Source organism: Strongylocentrotus purpuratus, unplaced genomic scaffold (genome assembly GCF_000002235.5).
Source record: "Strongylocentrotus purpuratus isolate Spur 01 unplaced genomic scaffold, Spur_5.0 spur5_scaffold_13, whole genome shotgun sequence".
Lineage (NCBI taxonomy): Eukaryota > Metazoa > Echinodermata > Echinoidea > Camarodonta > Strongylocentrotidae > Strongylocentrotus > Strongylocentrotus purpuratus.
Genome location: NW_022145598.1, coordinates 673,325 through 696,848, shown reverse-complemented (window position 1 = coordinate 696,848; position 23,524 = coordinate 673,325). Strand labels below are relative to the sequence as shown.

At 38.4% G+C, this 23,524-nt stretch overlaps 1 protein-coding gene across 1 annotated transcript in view; it reads right to left on the bottom strand.

Moving 5' to 3' along the window:
* LOC586705 (hephaestin-like protein) overlaps positions 1-23,253 on the bottom strand; it is a 31,281-nt gene extending 8,028 nt beyond the window's left edge. The window contains exons 1-10 of the mRNA XM_030982670.1: positions 23,118-23,253; positions 9,603-9,789; positions 6,450-6,694; positions 5,443-5,655; positions 4,814-4,936; positions 3,873-4,039; positions 3,505-3,628; positions 2,513-2,699; positions 1,706-1,965; positions 704-915 (exon numbers count right to left, since the gene is read on the bottom strand). Coding sequence (XP_030838530.1) covers positions 704-915; positions 1,706-1,965; positions 2,513-2,699; positions 3,505-3,628; positions 3,873-4,039; positions 4,814-4,936; positions 5,443-5,655; positions 6,450-6,694; positions 9,603-9,772 — 1,701 coding nt within the window. The 5' untranslated portion in view covers positions 9,773-9,789; positions 23,118-23,253. The remainder of the gene's footprint in view (positions 1-703; positions 916-1,705; positions 1,966-2,512; positions 2,700-3,504; positions 3,629-3,872; positions 4,040-4,813; positions 4,937-5,442; positions 5,656-6,449; positions 6,695-9,602; positions 9,790-23,117) is intronic.
* Between the last annotated feature and the right edge of the window lie 271 nt (positions 23,254-23,524).

Below are 23,524 nucleotides of genomic sequence, written 5' to 3'. Positions count from 1 at the left end.
GAGAGAGATTTAGCGAGAGAGAGAGAGAGAGAGAGAGAGAGAGCGAGATTCCGGCGGGGAGGAAGATATACTTTATTACATCATCATTACATACAATTTAGAAAGACAAAAAATATGGGTATACAAAAGTAGTATTCAGATTTTGTGTTCATGATTAGCATTCTCCTGTCGGTGATATAATACAGGAATCATATTATCGTCATTAATATTTACAGTTGTAAAGTGCGGATTTATATAACAGTTATTAGAAGTCTTTCAGGGAAATGATGATATATCCTGCTACATTATCATGATCGTGTCAGATGAGATGAGACAACTACTTAAAGGTATAGACCAGTTTTGGAAACGCCTCCCTCTCAATAATTGATATGGGAGCTCATATATATCAATCATTTGAAAGAATATGTTTTGAATAATACGTGATGATACAAACTTTGCCGGGAAAACCGCCTTATTGATATATTTGGTAAATTATCATATCGATCCGGCATGGATAGATATCGCGAATGCACTTCAACATCGAACATTTGGGCATATATATTTCTGCTTTTTTTTTCGAATTTAGGCAGAGTAATTGCAATCTAAACTTCTGAAGGCAATATTTAAACCATATTGAATGGATATTTTGCACCCAAAACCCTTGAACCGCAATTTAACCATTACCGGTTTATATCTTTATTAAAGTTAGGGGAAGAAAACTCACCTGTGTTCCATTACTGCTCAATTTGCCTGGTTTACAGACGATGAGTGGTCCCACCAACCCAGCGTGGAGGTCGCGATCACCCCCCGCCGTAGAGTAGTAGATTCCAGTGATACAGTCTGGATCACTTGCAGTAGGACCGTAGGAAGATGGAATAGTCCAATTGTAGGTGTATGTTCCCCCAGGGGCAACAGAGTCACCGGATACTTGATTCGCTTAAAATATTAGATTGATAAGCAGAGATTGTGGCACAATTTCGTTGTTATAGTCATTAGAATGGATGAAAACCGATTTCTTAGTCAATTTAAATGAAGTATTTGTATTAAAGATAATTTTTGATGTCACTCTAATGCAGCTGCTAAGTTTACCTTGATTTGTAGGCAACTACGCCTACGATAACATCAACAGCCTGGATTAAAACATGAACACTTATATAACAAACATAACTTTTCTTGTGTTGCTATTTTCATTATTAGTTTTCCTTCTAAAGCTACACGAGGAATACATAATGATATCCATCGATAATCTGGTGAACTTTAATTAATATAATTATGAGTAGACCCTCTTTGCCTTCTTTACCTGAGCAGTATACAACTTTGGATGAAAATGTGTAACAGAACGGTGTAATGTTGTTATTATAGGTGTAATGCTGTGTTTAATACATAAACCATTTGTCACTTCAATGTCTCACCAAACTGGTAACAATCATAATTATAAGTATTGAAATATACAGTAGGCTTGCGGGTGCACCATGTGAGAGAGAGAGAGAGAGAGAGAGAGGGTTGAGGAGTCCTGAAAAGGACTCTGACTCGGTAATCTTTATTGGGGGTGTATAGTCCTGAAAAGGACTGTTTGTTATCTTTCTTAGCTTATAGTTCTAAGGAGAACTATAGTGCTTGGAGAGGATGACTCTTGCACCCGCAAGCCTACTGTATATCTACATCACCATGCAAGCCGACATACAAGGATCATCTAAGTATTGAAATATTGTCGATAGATTCATACCTGGGATCCCATCTGCATAAGGATAGCCTTCGTTCGCCTTGGTGTACATGACGTTATTCGGATGTATGTTGTAAGCCCTGGTGGCACCATTCATGAGCGTGACCCGGATGTTATCCCCTACTTCCGCTCTGATAATTGGACCTATCAACCCCATGTACTGTTCGTCTTGGCTACGCACATTAAACCTCTGGTATGTGGCATCCGTGTATCCGACGAACATGGCCTTACGGAAGATGGGCCCAGATCCAGTGGGTGATTTACTGGTGAGGTCAAAAAGTAGAAACGAAAATGTGCTTAATACTTTCTTGTAGGAACTACTGATGTTGGTATCCTTTAGGATCATAACACATTTATAAAGGTGAACAAACGGGAAGAGGCAGTTGCCTCGTTATGAGTCAGAACACAAACGTGAGCCACCAACCCAATTTATTCCTCAATGATATTGGTGGGGCAATCATAGTGCTTAGGAAATGACATTGATAAACAAATGTAAAATCTGCATTGTCGTTCCGCCCAAAATCCTAGAAAACGAAGGAATAACTGACCAATGGTTTTTGTATTAAAGGGAGGTGAAAGAAAAAGGGATTTCATCAATTTATATGCTCTATTGAATAATTCATACAGCTAGGTGATAGAGACATGGTGAAGTTCTCTAACCAGAATTTTAAACAATCATGACAATGGCCAACCTTTTTATGTTCTTGGCTTCAACATCATCATATTATCCGTAGGTCAAAGGGTCATATTCCTGATTGTTATTCTCATCTCGAACATTGTGTTATCATATAAGGTAAGAGCCTGTGTTACCTGGCAAAGGGGGCGTAGTTCCAGTCCACTTCTTGAATGGCGATGAAGTGCTCTACCACCTTCCCAGAGGCAGTACCACCGCCGGATCCTCCGGTCGTACCACCACCGGATCCTCCGGTCGTACCACCACCGGATCCTCCAGTCGTACCACAGTCTGATCGAACATTGTACAAGGCACTGCCACCATCTGAATAATACACAGGGTTGACAAGGTTGGACAGGAGTAATTAGAGAACATTGGAATAATAAATGGTCAACTTGAAATTATATAACTTAGATAGTTTTATTAAGATTACGTGAAAATTAACGCACACCAGTCGTCTCTAGGTAAAGATCAATGATAAACACAGCTTCGAGTCTGCGACGATCAGTGGCATACCTATATTATATTTGGGTTCTATCCTGTTTTGTTATATTCCACAAGTGCTGAAATAAAATTGAAAACGTGCATCACAAGTCACTAAATATCAAGTTTTTAACCTTTGCGCGATGATTCCTTTTTTGGCCTAATTCGTCGATTTATTTCAAATTCAAAACTTACAAATCGATAGAATTCAGTAAAATGTTCTAATGAACCTCAACAGTTTCTTTGTTAAGTTATCTTTTCGTTTTGTTTGGCGTTTGCTTTCCGTTCTTTACCCCTTTCCTGATTTCTATTTTTACATATTTCAATACAGAATCTTCGTCTAAGGATGTTAGGTTGTGAATTTAAACCTTCTCGGTCGGTAAAGTGCCACAATCCCCCTCCGCCCCGCCCCCCTCTCTCTCTATCTCTCGCTCTTCCCCCTGTATCACTCCCTGTTCCCATCATTCTTTCTTCCGTCCTCCATCTTTTCTGTCTCTCCCTCCCTCTCCCGTCTCACTTTCTCCCATCCATCTTGTCTGTCTCTACCGCCCCTCTCCACTCTCTCCCGCCTAACTCTCATCCGTCTCTCTCTCTCCCGTCTCTCTTTCACCCTCTTTCTCTCCTCATATGGTATCGATATACTCACTTAAAGCATCAGTTGTAGAAAGAGATGATAGAAGCCACACCCCAGGGTTCATGGCTTCCATGGTTACCACATTCACTGGGCCAGGGATGATGGGGATGTTGTCTGCTCTCTTTCCATCAAGTTCCTAAACGAGCAAATATATTGACCAATCATGGAATTATAATCAACGCTTGGAGTCACTCAAGATTACGATCAGAAAGACTTTCAAAAAAGAATGTCATAATAGTACTGATGTAGTATCAACCCATTAATTATCATCATTCATCATCAATGTTATTGTGTTGACTTACTGGTGATAAATCCAACAATAGTAAAGAAAATATTATACTAACAAATTAAATATCATAAAGTACTACTATCTTACATACCAGCGGATTCCCATTGAAGAACACGCTATGGATACCCGTCTCTCCTCCGAAGTTGAATATGAACCATCTGATCTGATCGCCTTGGCACACCTCCAGACCAGGCAGGTTACCGTACGCATATCCGTTGACGGCGTACATCAAATTGCTTCCTATGAATTCTTTGGAGTCTAAAACAAAGAAATGGAAGATAAAAGAATCATCAACAAGAACACAAAGACTTAATTTTAAAAAAAATCAGCATAGGGCAATAGCCCTCTGCGTCACCACACAAAATGTGTGACAATTGGAGCGACATAATACTCAGATATTCTCGGTATACAAAAGTTAACCTACATGTAACATTTCTAACGACTACCAACTTCGTGAAACATGTGTTATGAGCCAAAAGGGCGTTATTCAAATACAAACACGAAGTTAACGTCATTCTGGGTCTGAACAGAATAAACTACTATTATAACTGATCATTTTGAAATGATGCAAAGAAGAAACTGTTGTGTTTTATTAATGAGTATGGATAATGGAAGATCATCGTTGCTTTGATCATGTCAACATGCGTTGAACTTATTCACACCTCATGTCTCATTCTGTCATCTTCATATCTTTATGGGAAGTCACTAGAAGAGATATGGGGGGTGTTTCAAAAAGATCCTAAGTCGAATTTAACTCTAAGTTGGACTAAAACATTATGGAGAGCCATTATTTTGTAGCCTTAAAATAAAATATAAACAAAAGCAACATTTCAAGTATTTTAGATTTTTCATGAATTCCAAATGAAGAACATGAAATCTCCTTTATAATAAACAAATATGAATGATTTGGATTCACAATTATGCCTTTTAAAATAATTTTTTCAAAGATGCTTACAGCTTTCCATAATTTTTAAGTCCAACTTAAAGATAAATTCAACTTAGGATCTTTGTGAAACACCCCTGATATGATACCTTTCATAGCTGGTGTAACTCCTGATGCATATGTCCTGATGTTCTCATCAATATACCAGCTCTGGTTTTCATCGATATGACCGTAGTTCAGAACTATATCTTTGTCAGTACTAGCCAAGAATCCTTAAAAAATAAAAGGAACAAAAACAACACATAATTTGAGCAGGATGAGTAACTTGCAAAAGATATTCTACTACTAATAATAATGATAATGATATTGGATTCTTGTATAGCGCTCAAATATACACTCCTATATGAGTATCCCTGAAAAAAGAAGTTTCCCTCGTATAATGAAGTTAATGATACTATTAATGAGTTCCTTTGTAGCGCTCATGTCTGTCAGTCATGTCTGCATGTCAAACGAAATTAAGAGAGACAGGCTGCCGTCAGAGTATGAACTAATATGTTGTGAAGTTATATACTACAATCAATTAACTAACATTGTAATATTTATGCCAGGTCTCGATGAGCATTAGTTAGCATGGTTTTAATTTAAGTCTAGGCTCAAGTTAAGGCATTTAGGAGGAACAAAAAGAGGACAAATTGTATATTTTGATTTTCGAAAGTTTTGTTAATTGTCCTGAAGAGTTGAAATTAACTACCCTGACGAATATGAAACAAATCCACACCTTGTTTGCAAATGATCGTGACACCAACCAGCCCAGCGTTCTGGTCTTGAGATGGGAAGCGATGTGAGGTGTATTGCCATCCAATACAATTCTCAGTTTGCTGCTGCTTAGGCCCTGCTTTCCCGGTGTTCCAGCGATAGATGAATGTGGTATTCGGCTGCACGGTGTCATCTGCTTTCTGGTTCCCAGAGGTACCATCATTGTACAGTGCACCTGTTTGGGATAAGGGTCAGTACCATGATGAATGCTTTGGTCAATTTTCAATTTGAATATAATCATTAAAAAAAAGCAAAACAAAAAAACAACACCAACAAATCAATCAGATTTTCCTTTAAAAAAGTCATTTGTCGAAGAAGGCTTATTAAAAGAAATAAGCCTTGTAACAATACAATTCTACATGTACTATAGTTTTTTCAATTTAAAGTAGGATTTTTAACTATCTCTCCAATAACGGCCGAAGATGGCAGCAGGTAGGGAAAGATCGCTTAGTTGGAGAGACATACTGTAATAAAGACGGCTGGGTCTACACAGCTTCATGCAATCCAAGTTGTCCCCCCCCCCCCACTCGCCGAAGCGTAGTAGTATCTCTTGCGTAAACGAAGCGTATTCACCAAATGGAATGGGACAACAAAAAATGTTCTGGTGATGGCTCTGTCGTTTGCTCTCATGGTGACCATTTGGTCTTGCCGTGACTATATGTTCACCGTGAGAGTCAATGGTCACGGTGAGAGCTGCATACGACCGGGTCTTGGTAGAGAAAACTTGACAGGGAGTGTATATGGTGCACACATTCATTACGAGATTAGCTGATGACAGGGATAATAACAATAATACCGATAATGCGCCAAGAAAAAACATTTCACATTAATGCTACATACATTCAGATTAATTATTTCTTATCAACTCTTTATGATTACTATTTTTTATATTCCCCCCCCCTTTTTGAGAGGGAGGAGGGAGGTGAAGGGGTAGTAATACCCGAGCAAAGTACAAAATAAATTACATACCTTCTGCAGATTTAGTATACCCCAGACCTCCGGGATTAATAGAGTATGGACGAGAAGCCATATTCCGGAAGTGAACGATGACCTTGTCTCCAACCTCTGCCTTAATGACCGGTCCCATCATGCCTAGCCAGACCGGTCGAGGTGACCGCTCGGTAAAGGTAGCATCGGTGTATTCACGAAACAGAGCCTTCTTGTAAACGCGACCGATGCGTGTTGCGCTACGGACCATCTTGTCCGTTTCTTCACTATAAGAGAAGGAAAGAAAATACATTTCTATAATCTGAGTCCTATCCGAGGGGCTATCGGGCTTACAGGTCATCTACATTTGTGTTAAGCCCTCAAATTTATTTCAGTGTAGATAAAACATGGGCAAAAACTAGAGATACGAAGACGGTTTGAAGTTTTTTCCTTCTCAAGTGAAATAGTAATGAAATGAGAGGTAGAAACTAATCTAAACACTATCCTTGGACTCTTTGCAAATTCACTGTTGGTCATAAAGGAGGAATAATTATTTTACCCCAATCTATGAAATGATTTTGACAATGATTTATTTCTAATAGATCTAAATGATAGTAGATTTTATTGAATAATAATTTGCGAGTGTTTGTTTTGCGTGACTGCTTAAACATGTGTGTGCTACTATGCTATTTAAATCAACTAGGAGACCTACGTCCTTAAGTAATAACTGACAGTAATGAGGATTAACCCTTTGACTACTGAATTATCTTATTCCCATAGGCTTAACACAGGGACCACCAGGTTCCCGTAAGCAATGGGTTAATGCCTCACAAAAGGGCACTAATATAGCTAATCGACACGGTTTTAATTTGGGGGCCTCACAGTAACGAGGCCATTGCTTAGCCACTGAATCATGACTGTACGCAACAGGGGCTAGGGTACGTCACCGCCTCCACAAATACACCCAACAAAATTAAAAAATGCAATAAATTATCAATATTTCATTGCTTTTTCTTTGTTTTTTTGTATTTGTGGGGGTGGTGGCGTACAGTGGCTAAGCAATGGCCTCATTAATGTGAGCCCACATAATCAAAACCGTGTCGATGTGCTATATGAGTTCAAGTTTATGAGGCATTAATCCTCATCACGGTTAGTTATGAATTAAGGACGTAGGTCCTCTACTTGATTAGCAAAGTAGCATAGACATGCTTTATAAGTCACGCAAAACAAACACTCACAATTATTATTCAACAAAAATTGAGAATGTATACTATGATCTAGATCTATTAGGAATAAATCATTGTCAAAATCACTCCATAATGACCAACAGTGTATTTAAACTGCAATTCACCGGAAATCATGGATAGACTATTACATCTATTCGTACATTTATGTGTTGATTCAAGGATTACAACATGAGACAAGTAACATTTGTTTTCCGATTTCTTTTTGTATTGCTATCACAACTGTACATGGGTTTTAAAGAGGTCACAAGATGAACACATTTTCACAACAACTCTGTTGTTTGCTTGATTGTTTGTTTGTTTGTTTTTAGCGAAAGTTCCACGTCTATATCAAATTTTCAAGAGAGGGATGAGTCCATAAGTTTTAGAACTAAGAAAATATATGACACTGGCCAACACCCCAATAGTATGACCTCATAATTATGTTATGGCATTAAAATGCTTTAGTAATATAGTTTTTAAGATCGCACATAATTATAAGAGGATAAGCTAGTTTGCATTTTACTTGAAATTGTGAAAATGGCCGAAAGGTACTTAGCCCTGTATGATATAAATAATTTGTCTAGAATTGTATGCGTCGTGTGTTGTCGTGAACCCCACAACATAATACATTAATCTACTTTGGGTAGGAAAATCTTGTAACATATATTTATTCTCATCTTAGGAAGAAAAAATATGTATATGGATCTACCCTCATATTGAAGACATTGACGTGTTTACAGTTCTTTTTGTTCAAAAATAAATAACACTTTACATCGTCAAACAATTTACACCAATTATCCCAAAAAGAAAACGACTCAATGTAGACATATATTTGTTATATCTGCATACTAATTGAATGGGGCTTAAAGCGTTATGTTGGTCTCATGATATTCATTAGCATTCGTACTTTAATTGATATTACACGTTTATCATCTAAGTTCCATTTCACTTTGGTAAAGCAAGGCCTCACAACTCTCCTGCCACATGCTACGGCTAGGATACATTATATAGTTGACCTAATCCTTTAATCGCATGTGCTGCATCTAATCCATCGTGTAAATGACAGGGCAAGCTCTGAAGATTAGACCTTCATTATCTCTCATCTCTTATGATTCACATACACCTGTTAACATCTGAAAGCTGCGATCAGCCTGCTTCGAGGAAGCATGATTCATCTGACAATATAATCGCCCCTGTGGTTTTATTTTCCTTCTTTTTGACCGGGACTCCTTTAAAGGTCTAGCACAGTTTTGACGATCTCAAAGTAAAGAACGGATTTTCATTTGTTTGTATATAGAAAGTTTGCAGTTACTTGGGGACAGATAATGACGTATCTTTAGTTTTGTATTTTCTTGCCCAGGACTACTTTTAATGTCTAGAGTTTCGATAATCAAATTAAAAAATACCTCGTTATATTTTCCATGAATTAATATAATTATGCAAAGTTAACAGTTAATTTAGTCCTAAACAACATGCCCAATTAGCAGAAGGCTTTAAAAAAACTATCATTCTAAGTTTTGATTTTGGAAGTATACGTGAAAGCAATGAAAGCCTGGATATACTAACGATATATCCATGGTAAAAGACAATCGGATAATGAAACTGATCATTCCAGAAAAAAAAGGATTATCGAATGTATTTTTGATTACACAGAAGAAGTGCCGTGTTGACCTATATGAATATCAAAATAAACATGCCTAGAATCACAATCATCACTGAGAAATCTCATTTGAATTTGAGACACTGTGTCAAGGCGTGGCTAAAAGCTAGATTTTCTATGCGACGGTCTATCGTTGTTTAGTATTCAAATAAGGTACAGGTTTTATATAAATTATCTAAATAGTTTGGAAAATTAAAGAAACTTTTATAAGCAGTATTGGTTGAAAATGTATGCTTTACGTTTGATATTAATTTCTCTTTAATAACTGAACGCAAAACCATTTACCACCATTTTGGGGGGTTTACTTACGTATTTGGCTGGAATGCAGCTCCTGTTATGTTATTCATCCCACTGGGCGCATAGTCCCACTCCTCCTCCACCGCTGCGATGTAATAGACACGGTCTACTGCGCATGCTCCTTGAAACATGCAGCCAATCAGAGCCAACGTTGCGATGATGCACACAACACGTGGCGCCATGATGAACTAGTTTACCCCTGTATTCAGAAAAATAAAAAATATAGTTAGTTAACAAAAATAAAATCGGATATTACAACTGAAAACTTTAACAGAACATTCATACATACAATTTGTGTGAAAAGCAAAATAAAGTCTTGTACAAAACAAAAGCAAAGAAAAACCACGCTGCTCATTTCAGGATATCACCCATATCAAAGAATACAATAATGAGACTCGAAAACTACTAGCAGTATATGAAAATGGAGAGAACCTAAATATACTCCACTGTTGCCCATCAAGTTGGACATTTATTTCCATGAAATGATTGTGATTTATTCTTGATAGACAAAGTTTATATTTTATGTTCTCAGAATTTGAATTGTAAATCTAAAATAATATTCACAGGAACTGACCTGTGAATTCGTGTAAACAAGGTATTAAACAAAAGTTGATTTCAATGTTATGGGCATCAGTGCTAATTAGAGCTGACAATGAACGTGTGCAGCAACTAAAAATCATTACTCAGTTTATATAGAATATTCATTCAAATACTGCGAATGTTCATCCTGTTATTAAGAACTTATTTTTCTGTCTTTCCCTCTCTCGCCATGTTCCCGCTCTTTATTTGATCAGAAATTCCGGACCCAATTTCCTACATTACACAGATTGATTAATATAGGTTCTTTCTTATAGGGAACTTGCACCCGGCGCGGATCCAGGATTTCTTAGGGAAGGGGGCCCAACTTTTTTTTTTTTTTTTGCTCCCGAAAGTTTAAAAATCGCGCCGGCCGAAAAGTCGCTCAGTGGGGGGGGGGGGGGGCACTGGCGTACCTATGGGGGGGCAGGGGGGGGGCAGAGTGCCCCCCTGACGGGCTCCAGGGAAAAAAAGAAAAAGGGGAAAGAAAAGAAAAGAAAGGAAAGGAAAGAAAAAGAAAAAAGGAAAAGGGAAGAAGAAGAGAAAAGGAAGAAAAAGGGAAAAGAAAAGGAAAGGAATAAAAATGGGGAAATTAAAAAAAAAACAGACCATGGCCGTACGCACCAGGGGGGGGGGGCAGTTGACCCCAGATATTTTGAAAACGTACAGTTTTTTTCCTGAAAATGTAGTGTAGGCCTATACCAAATCCTTCAATTCTACTTTTGAAAATGCAAAAGTACCCTAATGACCAGTTCGGTCGCTCGAACTCCCTTCACTCCTTTTGCTTTTGAGATTCTTCGAAATCTTTTAACGCATCTTTCCCCCTCCCCCACCAGAAAAATATTCCGCATACGGCCCTGAAAAATTAAAACAAATGAAAATAGGAAAATATAAGTGATATAACAAATTCGAAACTCTTCGCTGGCGCGAACTGCTTGCTAACCTATTTTGTATTAAATGTTTTCACTTGCTCGTCCCCCTGAAAAAAAGAAAAGGATTAGTATTGCCTAGAATACAATTGTGCCTGCCCGACGGGCCCCGACCTGCAACCATGGCAACAATAACACACAATTTATGTACCAAATGTTACTAAAAGAGACTAATTCATTTTTCTCGCTCGCTACACTCGCTCGCGAATAAAATGAATAGACATTGCTTTGGAAACATTATTGTGCCCACCCTTGACCTGCAACAATATCATTACAAATGGAAGAGTTTTTTCGCCCTCTCGCCAAAAAGGAATTGAATCGCGTTAAACGCGATTGCGTCCATCCTGACCTGCACCAATAAAAACAAGTTTATTTATTAATTTCTATTAAAAGAGAATTTATTTTTTTTGCTTGCTCGCTATGCTCGCTCGCCAAAATGGAATTGACACCGCTAACATGCCCGCCCCAACCTGCAACAACCAGTTAATAATTATGTACCAAACGTTATTCAAAGAAGTTTTGGTGTGCTCGTGCTCGCCAAAAAGGAATTTACATCACCTAAGACATGATTGTGTAAGCCCTGCCCTGCAACAAAAAAATCTGAAATTTATGAACCAATTATCATTACAAAAATTTTGCTCGCTCGCTACGCTCGCTCGCCAAAATAGAAATAACATCGCTTTTAATAATCACGTCCCTGACATGGAACAATGAACCCTTATATACCATATTTTCCCTATAAAAGAAAAGTAATTTTTTTTTGCTCGCTCGCCAAAATAGAAATAACACCGCTTTTAATAATCACGTCCATGACATGGAACAATGAACCTAAGTTTTATGTACCATATTTTCCCTATAAAAGAGAAGTGATTTTTTTTTTCGCTCGCTACGCTCGCTAGCTCGTGGAATTATGTGCCCACCACTAACCTGCTACAATATCATTAAAAAGAGAAATGTAGGGGGTTGCCTGCCCGCCAAAATGGGATTGACATTGCCTTAAACACGATTGTGCCCGCCCCCTACCTGCAACAATGAAACAAATTTTATATAGCAATTCATTGAGAGAAAGATGTATTTTCGCTCGCTAGCTAAAATGGGTATAAAATCACCCTAAACACAATATTTTTCCCGCGCCCTGCATGGGACAATTGAACCAAGTTTGAGTGGCAATTATTAAAAAAGAAGTGATTTTTTTTCTTGCTCGCTACACTCAAAAAAATAAAATTAACGTCGCTAACAAGTGAATGTTTCCACCCCCAACTTGCAACAATACCAGTTTATATACCAAACGTTACTTAAAGATTTTTTTTTGCTCGCTCGCTCGCCAGAAGTTAAAATTAGCATCGCCTTTTTTGTTTGTTTCGGTCGCTTGCCCCCCCCCCCCTGACGGAGTACCCCAGGTACGCCACTGGGGGGGGGGGGGGGGTAGCGAGCACTATGGATCCGCCACTGACTTCCACATAAGAAAATGATTAATACCCTAGTGACAAAGGAGACTGTTAAGAAGTTTTGCTTTCGCATTGAATTTAACAAATAAAGCATGGTAGTATATAATGGCATATGTTTTATGATGACGTAAAGTGTAACACGCTTCGCATGTATGCACCATTGTAAAACAGAGCTCAGAAAATACACGCAAGTCCTTTGTTGCTCGCAATTGCCATTAATTTACACCAAAACAAAAACAACAACGTGGCAACTTTTTTGTGGCGGTTTAACGCGCCATATCTACACAAGCTTTTATAGGTATATAGTCAAGATTTCAAGACCAAAATCTGATACTCTTATGAAGTGTTTAACTCGTCATTAACGCTGGTAGTAAGTAGATTAGAACGTGATAATAAAGAAGCATTATGTTACATCGTCAGATAAGATCTCATAAAAGTTATCGCTGCTCTTGACTTCAGGAGACGGATCTGCAATACGATCCTCTCACTTCTGCATCCTCCTATATGTGATAGTGCATATAGATTTTCAGTAGGCTTGCATATAGATCGTTTAGCATTGTGAGTCTTTACAATGCCCCTTGGTCAACATTTAAAAAGAAAGAACAATGAGAGGAATTGTTGTTATTGTTTTGTTGTTGTTTTTATTTTCCGAAATCATACAAAAATGTTATACATAGTAGAATATACAAAATGTAATATTAATCCATGTACATAGACAAAATCCGGTGGAAAGCCTAATTCAGCAATGTTTATAGAACACTACTGTTCTTCCTTTGGGTCCTTACACTACAATATTAACATAAAAGCGACATAAAGCAGAATAGAAACAAAACATAAATACAAGTTTGACTTGTGATCGTTGGGATAGATATTGACCGAGGACATGTACTAAAATACGACATCACAGATAAAGTCCAACTTTAACTTTCGATAAAGAGTTTAAATCAGGGGTGATGCAACAACAGGGATCTACTCGGAGTGCTTCTGTAATTGGATTATTATAATTGTTCTTAACGCCTCAGTCATACACAACAACCAACTCCCCAGCACCGACTGACTCTCGAACCGACTGGTTCTTGTCATTCAGGGTTATGTAATTATTGACATCGCTCTGTTTTGAGTGTGTCTGGTGTCAGTCTTGTAAGTGTGACTGGAGCACAATAATTTCGCAGTGGGGAAGCTCCGGTCAGTCTGCCATACCGACTCCGATCCGACCTTAACATTATCTGCCCCTCCTGGTTATTTTATTGCTTGATTTAGTCTTTTTTCGGTCTAGTGTCGGAGTCATTGGTGTGACTATGAATACAAGGCACTGTCGAAGCTCGTTATGAATGACTCATATAAAATTCAACGGCAAAAATTTCACCCTGGTTAACCTAATATTCAATACAATTAATTTCGACGTCTTTACAAAGAATTGATTATAATTATGTGATATTTTTAGTATATATAATAATATGTTCTAATTTTGTGAAATATGTGAATTATTTTTTGTGAAATGTGAAACAAAATAAACTTGAAACTAGAACTTGAACAAGGGCAAACCGACTACAAACCGATTCTTGGCCATGAAATGTAGTATTTTGTTCGGTCTGTCATCGGTTTTTTGTTAGGTTTGTTCGGTTTGGTCGTCGGTCTCGTTTTTCTGACCGGGGAATTAGTGTACAATCTTCATCATTAAGATCCTGATGTGCGGCTGAAAAGGATGTGCCAATCAGTAATAGGACACATTGACCTTTAGACCGGGGGGGGGGGGGCGGGGGGGGGGTATGATAATTATTATAGTGCGGGCCTTGTGTATGATGAGAGGACAACGGTCTATGGTGCTGAGGATGTTTTCGCAAATGTCCATGATTGTTAATGACATCCTGGTTACCTATATCTTTAAACATAAGCATTCAGTTTCTTGGAAAAGGTTTTTTCTCAAAGTCCATAAGAATTAAGGTTGAGCAAACATAAACCATGGGTAATATTTATGTCAATCAGTTAGTTTTCTAGCAAGGAGATTTTGTTTAAAGTTCTTGTCCATCCATGCCCCCCCCCCCCACCACAATAAAAAATAATCGCTTGATTTGTTATTTGCATGTTTATAAAGCCTTAATTTAGGCCCATTGTAAAGTAAGACGACTTTAATATCCGATTGAACTATGTATCATCTTTTAAAAAAATAGATTAATGGAGCAAATAGAACATCTTAATAATAATAATAATACTAATAATAAATTTATATGGCGCAGCTTTTATACAAAATATATTCAGCTCTGCTGGTTAAGAGCTATTTTTTTTACTAAATTCTACAAAAGAAAAAGATCTCTCAATTGAACAAATAGGTTTTTTTAATTGGATTGCGAAACATTGAGAGAAATGCAGGTAGCGACTTGAATTTGAATCCTTTCTACCGGAATTGAGGTTTTCAATACTAAGAACTTTGCAAATGGAAACGTTTTATCATCCGCTCAATCTGACTTGCGTGCATAGAGCAAATAAGCATTTTTCCATGAAAAAGTGAAGTTTTCTAAAATGTGCGTTTCTTTCCAGCATTAGGACGCCCGGATGTCACTCGGGTAACATTTCATAAAGTATAATATAAAAAGACCATATGCAAATTTGCTGTACTTTTGTCGGAAAAAATACATTTATCCAGCACAATGTCGTCTCTTTTTGCGTTGGAGAAGAGCAAATAGCGAGTTTCAATCACACTTTGGCCGCTCTCGCAAGCTCTCACTCGTTTCACTGTGGTCAAGAGACTTTGGGGCAAGCGGTTAATAAAAATACTAATCGTTAGCTTTCTTCTGGTATCAAACTTATTTTGATTGATTGTATAATTTTGTCGGAATAAAGGAAACAAAAAGGCTCGACCAATAACTTATCAGCGTCTGAATTGACCTTTTGACCTTGAATTCCCTGATGCAAGCGCACTAATGACGGCATCTTCGCTAAATCGGTGTCTTTTATCGTAAAATGCGACACTTTCACAATGTTTATACATCTTTTTTTAATTATTAGTAAGATATAACATATTTGTTCTGATATCACTGAAGTTTTGGGTTTTGTTTAATGAGTAATTTTGAAATAAGACCCATTTTACTGTTTTAATTTACTGGATCGTACCATTAAAGTCGCAGGGTAGAAAGATGCATTTTCCAACCGCGCCAAATTTAATTAACGTTCCGACATTCTGTTAAATGGGTTCGTGTTGTTAAGAATCCACTGCTTTCTGCTCCAACAAACGTCCACATGCGGAGTCGTTTATCAACTAAATTATTCAAATGTATGGATGCTTCCTAGCTTCCCAGGTGTTTGTGTTGCTGTTGAAGCATTTCATTCACCTACTATCATGCTTTGTACTCCAATTGCTAGAACGCAAATTTCATTTTGGTTTTACATACATTCTGTTAAATGGGTTCGTGTTGTTAAGAATCCACTGCTTTCTGCTCCAACAAACGTCCACATGCGGAGTCGTTTATCAACTAAATTATTCAAATTTATGGATGCTTCCTAGCTTCCCAGGTGTTTGTGTTGCTGTTGAAGCATTTCATTCACCTACTATCATGCTTTGTACTCCAATTGCTAGAACGCAAATTTCATTTTGGTTTTATAGTTTCATCGTATTCAAATTTATGAATGCTTCCTCCCCAGGTGTTTGTGGTGTTTATGCATTTCATTCACCTGTTATTATTCTTTGTACTCCAATTGTTAGAATACAAAATGCATTTTGGTTTTATAGTTCCATGCAATAAGTAAGTCAATAAAAGAGTATGTTCTGCACAATAAAAACAATGTGTATCCCTATTGTACAATGTAATGTGTCCCCTCATTTTGTAATAGTTAATTTACATATTCACATAATGGAACTACCTGCCCGATGAAGCCAGTGGCCTATGACCCCTGAGCACTCAACACCGTGTGGGAGTCAGTTCGTGATCAAATTCTTTTATGAGACAAATACAAGCAAACGTTTCCAAATGTTTAAGTCTACCTTGTATCAGCACGTACCCACAGGATATGAGACTATCGCCACCATTGACAAATGATCAGAACTGGATGCAGCCCAAATTAGCAAGTTGGGAATAAATAGGTCAATTATATTATTGATAGTGAGAGATTATGAGACTTTCTGAACCTTTTTGTTCCAGGCTCTATTGTTTGACCAAATGCAAGGTGAGACGATTCGATGCAACGCTTTAATAATAATAATAATAATATTGGCTTCGAGCGCAGATATCGACCTTGCAAGGTCCTCAAGGCGCTCCAACATTACCCGGCTATGCTAGGCTGCCGATTTCGACGCTCACAGCATTTTAAGGAATTCCTTCCTACCGGTACCCATTAAGAAAAGGAGACATATTGAAATGTTTCGAATGGCAAACGAGTTCTCACGTTGACACAATAAGTTTAGTAGTCCATGCATATAACATTTTAAGTAAACGTACCATGCTCTTAAATATATATTCTTTATTCATAGAAGAAAATGCAATTTTTAGTGGTAACACATAATCATCGTGGTAGTTAATGAATGATTCCGTGACAGACATCACCAGAAGCCCATCGTCTTTAAAACGTTTACTTACCATTTTATATTTGTTGTGCCCCAGTTTATAATGAGGGAAAGCATAGCAGATATATCTATCTATAAACTGTCTCATTCCAAGATTAACCACCAATGTAATCAGCAAGATGTCATTATCACACCACCACTCACTGAGTGAGGGAAGGCATCACTTCATTGTTAAACACACTAAACAGTGTAACACACAGAATATTATATTTGGCAGTCCCTGTATTAAAGTCTTCATGTAGATACAACAAAATGTAATCCTCAATAAATTAACTAAAGTAATAATATATTCCTTATTAGAAAAACAGGACGGATTTAGTCAGGAGAAGGAAACCTGTTTTTTCCCATACCCGAAAAGTGGTTTATTACCGGAGTAGGATTTTACGTTTATTCCACTCCGTTTTCCTGTTTTGCGGATATGACAATAATTGACCAATCATCGGATCGGTGGCCTGTAAGAAGACGGCTACTGCCATGAACAAGGTCTTATGTCCTTCTTGCAAATATTTCTGACAACACTTCGTAATTGCCACTTAACAATTTTCCTTTAACAACTTGTATAAAGGAAGGCCCTAGGTTATTTCAATTTCAATTTAATTCTTATGGACTTTGAGAAAACACCTTTTCCAGGAAACTGAATGCTTGTTTTTAAAGATATAGGTAACCAGGATGGCAATTTGCGAAAACATCCTCAGCTCCATGGACCGTTGTCCTCTCATCATACACATCGCCCACACACATCCTCTTCACCTGCACATCAGGAACTAATACCCCGGTCAGACAAACGAGACCGACAACAAAACCGAACAAACCTAACAAACGACCGATGACAGACCGAACAAAATACTACATTTCATGGCCAAGAATCGGTTTATAGTCGGTTTGCCCTTATTCAAGTTCAAGTTTCATGTTTATTTTGTTTCACATTTCGCAAAAAAAGAATTCACATAATTGACAAAATTAGAACATACTATGAAATATACTAAAAGTATCACATTATATAATCAGTTCTTTGTAAAGACGTCGAAATTAATTGTCTTGAATAGTAAGTTATACAGGGTGAAATGTTTGCCGTTGTAACTGATGTATGACTCATTAATAACGAAGCTTCGACAATGCCTTGTATTCATAGTAACACCAATGATACCGACACCAGACCGACAAAAAAACTAAATCAAGCAATTCAATAACTAAGAGAGGCACATAACCGGTAATTTTAAGGTCGGATCGGTGACGGTATGGCGGATTGACCGGAGCTTCCCCATTGCGGAATTATTTTGCCCCATTCACACCTACACGACTGACACCAGACACACTAAAAACAGGTGCGACACCCCCCCCCCCCACCTGTCAGGATATTGTCGGTAAAATTGCGCTGCCGTCGGGAAAAAAAAGAAAAGGGGGAGAGGAAAAAAGAGAGGGAAAGGGAAAGAAAAGAAAAAAAAGAAAAAGAAAAGAAAGAAAGAGAAAAACGAAAAAGAGGGAGAATAGGAAAGAAAGGAAAAAAAGAAAAGAAAGGAGGCAAGAGCCCTTTGCCCCCGTTTCCTTCGTTTCTTCTTCTTCCTCTTCTTTCTTTCCTTTTATCTTCTCTTTCCCTTTCCTTCTCTCTCTCTCTCTTATTTATTTTTTGGCAAGGCGGGGGAGGCAAGAGCCCTTCGCCCCCGTTTCCCTCTTTTCTTCTTATTCTTCTTCCTCTTCTTTCTTTCCTTTTATCTTCTCTTTCCCTTTCCCTTCTCTCTCTATCTCTTATTTATTTTTTGGCGGGCGGTGGGGAGGGAGGAGGCAAGAGCCTTTCGCCCTTCCCACGTTTCCCTCTTTCCTTCTTATTCCTCTTCTTTCTTTCCTTTTATATTTTCTTTCCCTTTCCCTTCTCTCTCTCTCTCTCTTATTTATTTTTTTGGCGGGGGGGGGGGGGTAAGAGCCCTTCGCCCTTCCAACGTTTCCCTCTTTCCTTCTTATTCCTCTTCTTTCTTTTCTTTTATATTTTCTTTCCCTTTCCCTTCTCTCTCTCTCTCTCTCTATTATTTATTTTTGGCGGGGGTTGGGGGGGGGGGGGGAGGGGAAAGGCAAGAGCCCTTCGCCCTTCCCCCGTTTCCCTCTTTCCTTCTTATTCCTCTTCTTTCTTTCCCTTTCCCTTCTCTCTCTCTTATTTATTTTTTTGGCGGGGGGGGGGTGGTAAGAGCCTTTCGCCCTTTCCACGTTTCCCTCTTTCCTTCTTCCTCTTCTTTCTTTCCTTTTATATTTTCTTTCCCTTTCTCTTTCCCTTCTCTCTCTCTTATTTATTTTTGGCGCGGGTGGGGAGGGAGGAGGCAAGAGCCTTTCGCCCTTCCCACGTTTCCCTCTTTCCTTCTTATTCCTCTTCTTTCTTTCCTTTTATATTTTCTTTCCCTTTCCCTTCTCTCTCTCTCTCTCTCTTATTTATTTTTTTGGCGGGGGGGGGGGGGGGGGTAAGAGCCCTTCGCCCTTCCAACGTTTCCCTCTTTCCTTCTTATTCCTCTTCTTTCTTTTCTTTTATATTTTCTTTCCCTTTCCCTTCTCTCTCTCTCTCTCTATTATTTATTTTTGGCGGGGGTGGGGGGGGGGGAGGGGAAAGGCAAGAGCCCTTCACCCTTCCCCCGTTTCCCTCTTTCCTTCTTATTCCTCTTCTTTCTTTCCCTTTCCCTTCTCTCTCTCTTATTTATTTTTTTTGGCGGGGGGGGGGTGGTAAGAGCCTTTCGCCCTTTCCACGTTTCCCTCTTTCCTTCTTCCTCTTCTTTCTTTCCTTTTATATTTTCTTTCCCTTTCTCTTTCCCTTCTCTCTCTCTTATTTATTTTTGGCGGGGGTGGGGAGGGAGGAGGCAAGAGCCCTTCGTCCTTCCCCCGTTTCCCTCTTTCCTTCTTAATCCTCTTCTTTCTTTCCCTTTCCCTTCTCTCTCTTATTTATTTTTTTTGGCGGGAGGGGGGAGGGCAAGAGCCCTTCGCCCCCGTTTCCCTCTTTTCTTCTTATTCTTTTTCCTCTTCTTTTCTTTCCTTTTAGATTTTCTTTCCCTCTCCCTTCTCTCTCTTATTTATTTTTTTTGGCGGGAGGGGGCGGGGGGGGGGGGTAGGTAAGAGCCTTTCGCCCTTCCTCCGTTTCCCTCTTTCCTTCTTCTTTTCTTTCTTTCCTTTTATATTTTCTTTCCCTTTCCCTTCTCTCTCTCTCTCTCTCTCCTATTTATTTTATTGGCGGGGGGGGGGGGGGAGGTAAGAGCCTTTCGCTTTTCCCCCGTTTCCCTCTTTCCTTCTTCCTCTTCTTTCTTTCCTTTTATATTTTCTTTCCCTTTCCCTTCTCTCTCTCTCTTATTTATTTTTTAGCGGGGGAGGGGGGTGAGGAGAAGGCAAGAGCCCTGCGCGCCCCCCCCCCGTTTCCCTCTTTTCTTCTTATTCTTCTTTCTTTCCTTTTATCTTCCCTTTTCCTTTCCCCTTTTTCCTTCTCTCTGTCTCCCCCATCAACATAGTAATAACGAAAGAGACCATGCTCTGTAATCAAGACCATACCATTTTATTTAATACATTTTCGATATACTTAAATTGGCAACTATTACCTTCTGTCCCAGATCCTCATTTTAAACGACTGATGCGAAAGACTAGTCGACGCACCCTTTCGAGAAAAGACCCCCGCTTTTATCGAAAGGGTGTGTTAAAACGGTGCTCCGCTCTCAACGCACCCTTTCGAGAAAAGCGGGGGGCCTTTTATCGAATGGGTGCGTTGAGCACACCACACCGCGCCGCACCGCACCGCACCCTTTCGATGAAAGCCGTATGAAAGAGCCGCTTAGCCCGCGAAAAACAGACCCCCTCAAAATAGGAGATATTCCAAAAGAACTACTCCTGCGTACACGTCTAACTGCACTCTATCGGAGTCACACCGATGAAAATACCGATTGAATTTTCCTTATGTAAACAAAGTTGAAACCGCAGTTTTCCCCCTGTCGGTTTCTAACTGCTGGTGAAATTCACTCGCTGTGGCGAGCCCTCGCCGGAAGTGAAGAATTATTACGTAATTATTAAGCCCGCGCTCCATCTAGCTAGCATGCAGCTTGTTTAACCATAAGTCAACAAACACAGCTGGTTACGGTAAAGCGCGCGTATACTGCGACCTTTGACCATTTTAATCGCTTTTTTAATCGCCCTTTTCTCCCGAACGTTTTCTAACTGCAAGTTTCATCGGTGTCACACCGATAGAATGAAAATTTCTCCTGCTCTAGAGCAGGAGAATTTAATCGCCTATTTCTCTTCTTTTCATCGGCTATTTAATCGCCTTTTTCTCCTCTGTTGCTTTCTAACTGGCACTTTCATCGGATGCGTCCGGATGCATCCGATGAAAATCGGTGCAGTTAGAAAAGGGTATAGGAACCGACTAGTCTGATTAATATCAAAATTCGTGATTTTGCATGACCTACAAAATTTACCAATTATCAGAACTGAATGCAGCCCAATATTAATAAGTTAAAATGAATAGGTCAATTATGATTATATGAGAGGTGATAAGACTTTCTGAACCTTTTTGTTGAAGGGCTCTATTGTTTGACCAAATATATTGTGAGATATTATGCAACGCTCTGGTAAAAGTGAGACAAATTGAAATGTTTCAAATGGCAAACGAGTTCTCACGTTGACACAATAAGTTTAGTAGTCCATGCATATAACATTTTAAGTAAACGTACCATGCTCTTAAATATATATTCTTTATTCATAGAAGAAAATGCAAGTTTTAGTGGTAACACATAATCATCGTGGTAGTCAATGAATGATTCCGTGACAGAAATCACCAGAAGCCCATCGTCTTTAAAACGTTTAATTATCATGTTAAATTTGTTGTGCCCCAGTTTAATGAGGGAAAGCATAGCAGATCTATTTATCTATAAACTGTCTCATTCCAAGATTAACCATCAATGTAATCAGCAAGATTTCATTATCACACCACCACTCACTGAGTGAGGGAAGGTATCACTTTATTGTTAAACACACTAAACAGTGTAACACACAGATAATTATCTTTGGCAGTCCCTGTATTAAAGTCTTCATGTAGATACACCAAAATATAATCCTCAATACATTAACGGAAATAATAAGAAATGATTAATTCCTCATTTGAAAAAACAGGACGGATATAGAGAGGAGAAGGAAACCTGTTTTTTCCAAACCGGAAAGTGGTTTATTACCGGAGGAGGATGGCTGACTTTTGTGTATTAAGAGTTTGCTTTGATGCCGTTTGTTTATAGTTTAATCTTAAAAAGGGTTTGAACCCTACCAAAGAATATTATGTATTTGGTGAACATTTTGTATCAGTTTCCAAGCTGCTACATTAGTAATTGGTAGCTCAATTAGGGTGATTCGACATTAGGCGAACGTAGTAAGGGACACCGAGAAATGTTACTTTACTATTTTCCGTTTATTGCACTCCGTTTTCTTGATTTGCGGATATGACAATAATTGACCTATCATCAGCTGTCTGTAAGAAGACCGCTACTGCCATGAATAATGTTAAAGTCTTATGTCCTTCTTGCAAACATTTCTGACACCACTCCGTGATTGCCACTTAACAATTTTCCATCAACAAATTGTATAAAGGAAGGCCCTAGGTTAAGAAGAAATGATTTCGAAATGTTTCCCAGTTCCACACCGAATCGCTATTTAATTCCAATTCAAAAGACTTTATGTCCATTAAAAACTAAAAAATATATACATGTGTAATAGTACAAACAGTTCAAAATATACAAATCATGAGCATTATGTTAATTTAATTTAACCAAACTGTGAAAATGAGAAGCAGGAAAATGGAGCACCTTTAGAAAGCTTGTTTTAGCTTGTTGATTCAGGCGTCCAAATGAATACAATAATTACACAGACATAATAACATAATAATGAGTATTGCGCATGGATTGCGCTGTTGACCTAACATACTTTGCCAAACAGTTCTCATACTTTCACCGCCACATCAATTAGAACATTTAATCAAATGAACATGTGTATGAATGATTTCAAATATTCTTACCTTTCTAAAGAAAATGAAAGAGAGAGTTGACCTGTTTGAGAGCCTACTCCAGCACTGCCGCTAGCCTAACTGAAGAGTAACTCCTTGTCCTCACAATGTTAAGGAGAGAAGGAATAATTACATCCGGGTGCTCGACAGTAAGACTTGCCTAGGAAAGCTCCCCTTGTAGTTAGGACAGATAATTATACGCCCATTCAACATCAGCCTTGCTGCAAGGCGCTCGGAATGGTTTCAGTCTTCATGTACAAGCACACAAATTCTCGGTCAACGTGGTTCTTGCTTTCTATGATTTTTGATTATTGCCGATAGTTATAATAAGACAAAGAATTACTCGTACAAATATGTTAGACGCTATATCAATCCGGAATATTAACATCATTAATAGTATTTGTTGTTATTATTATTAA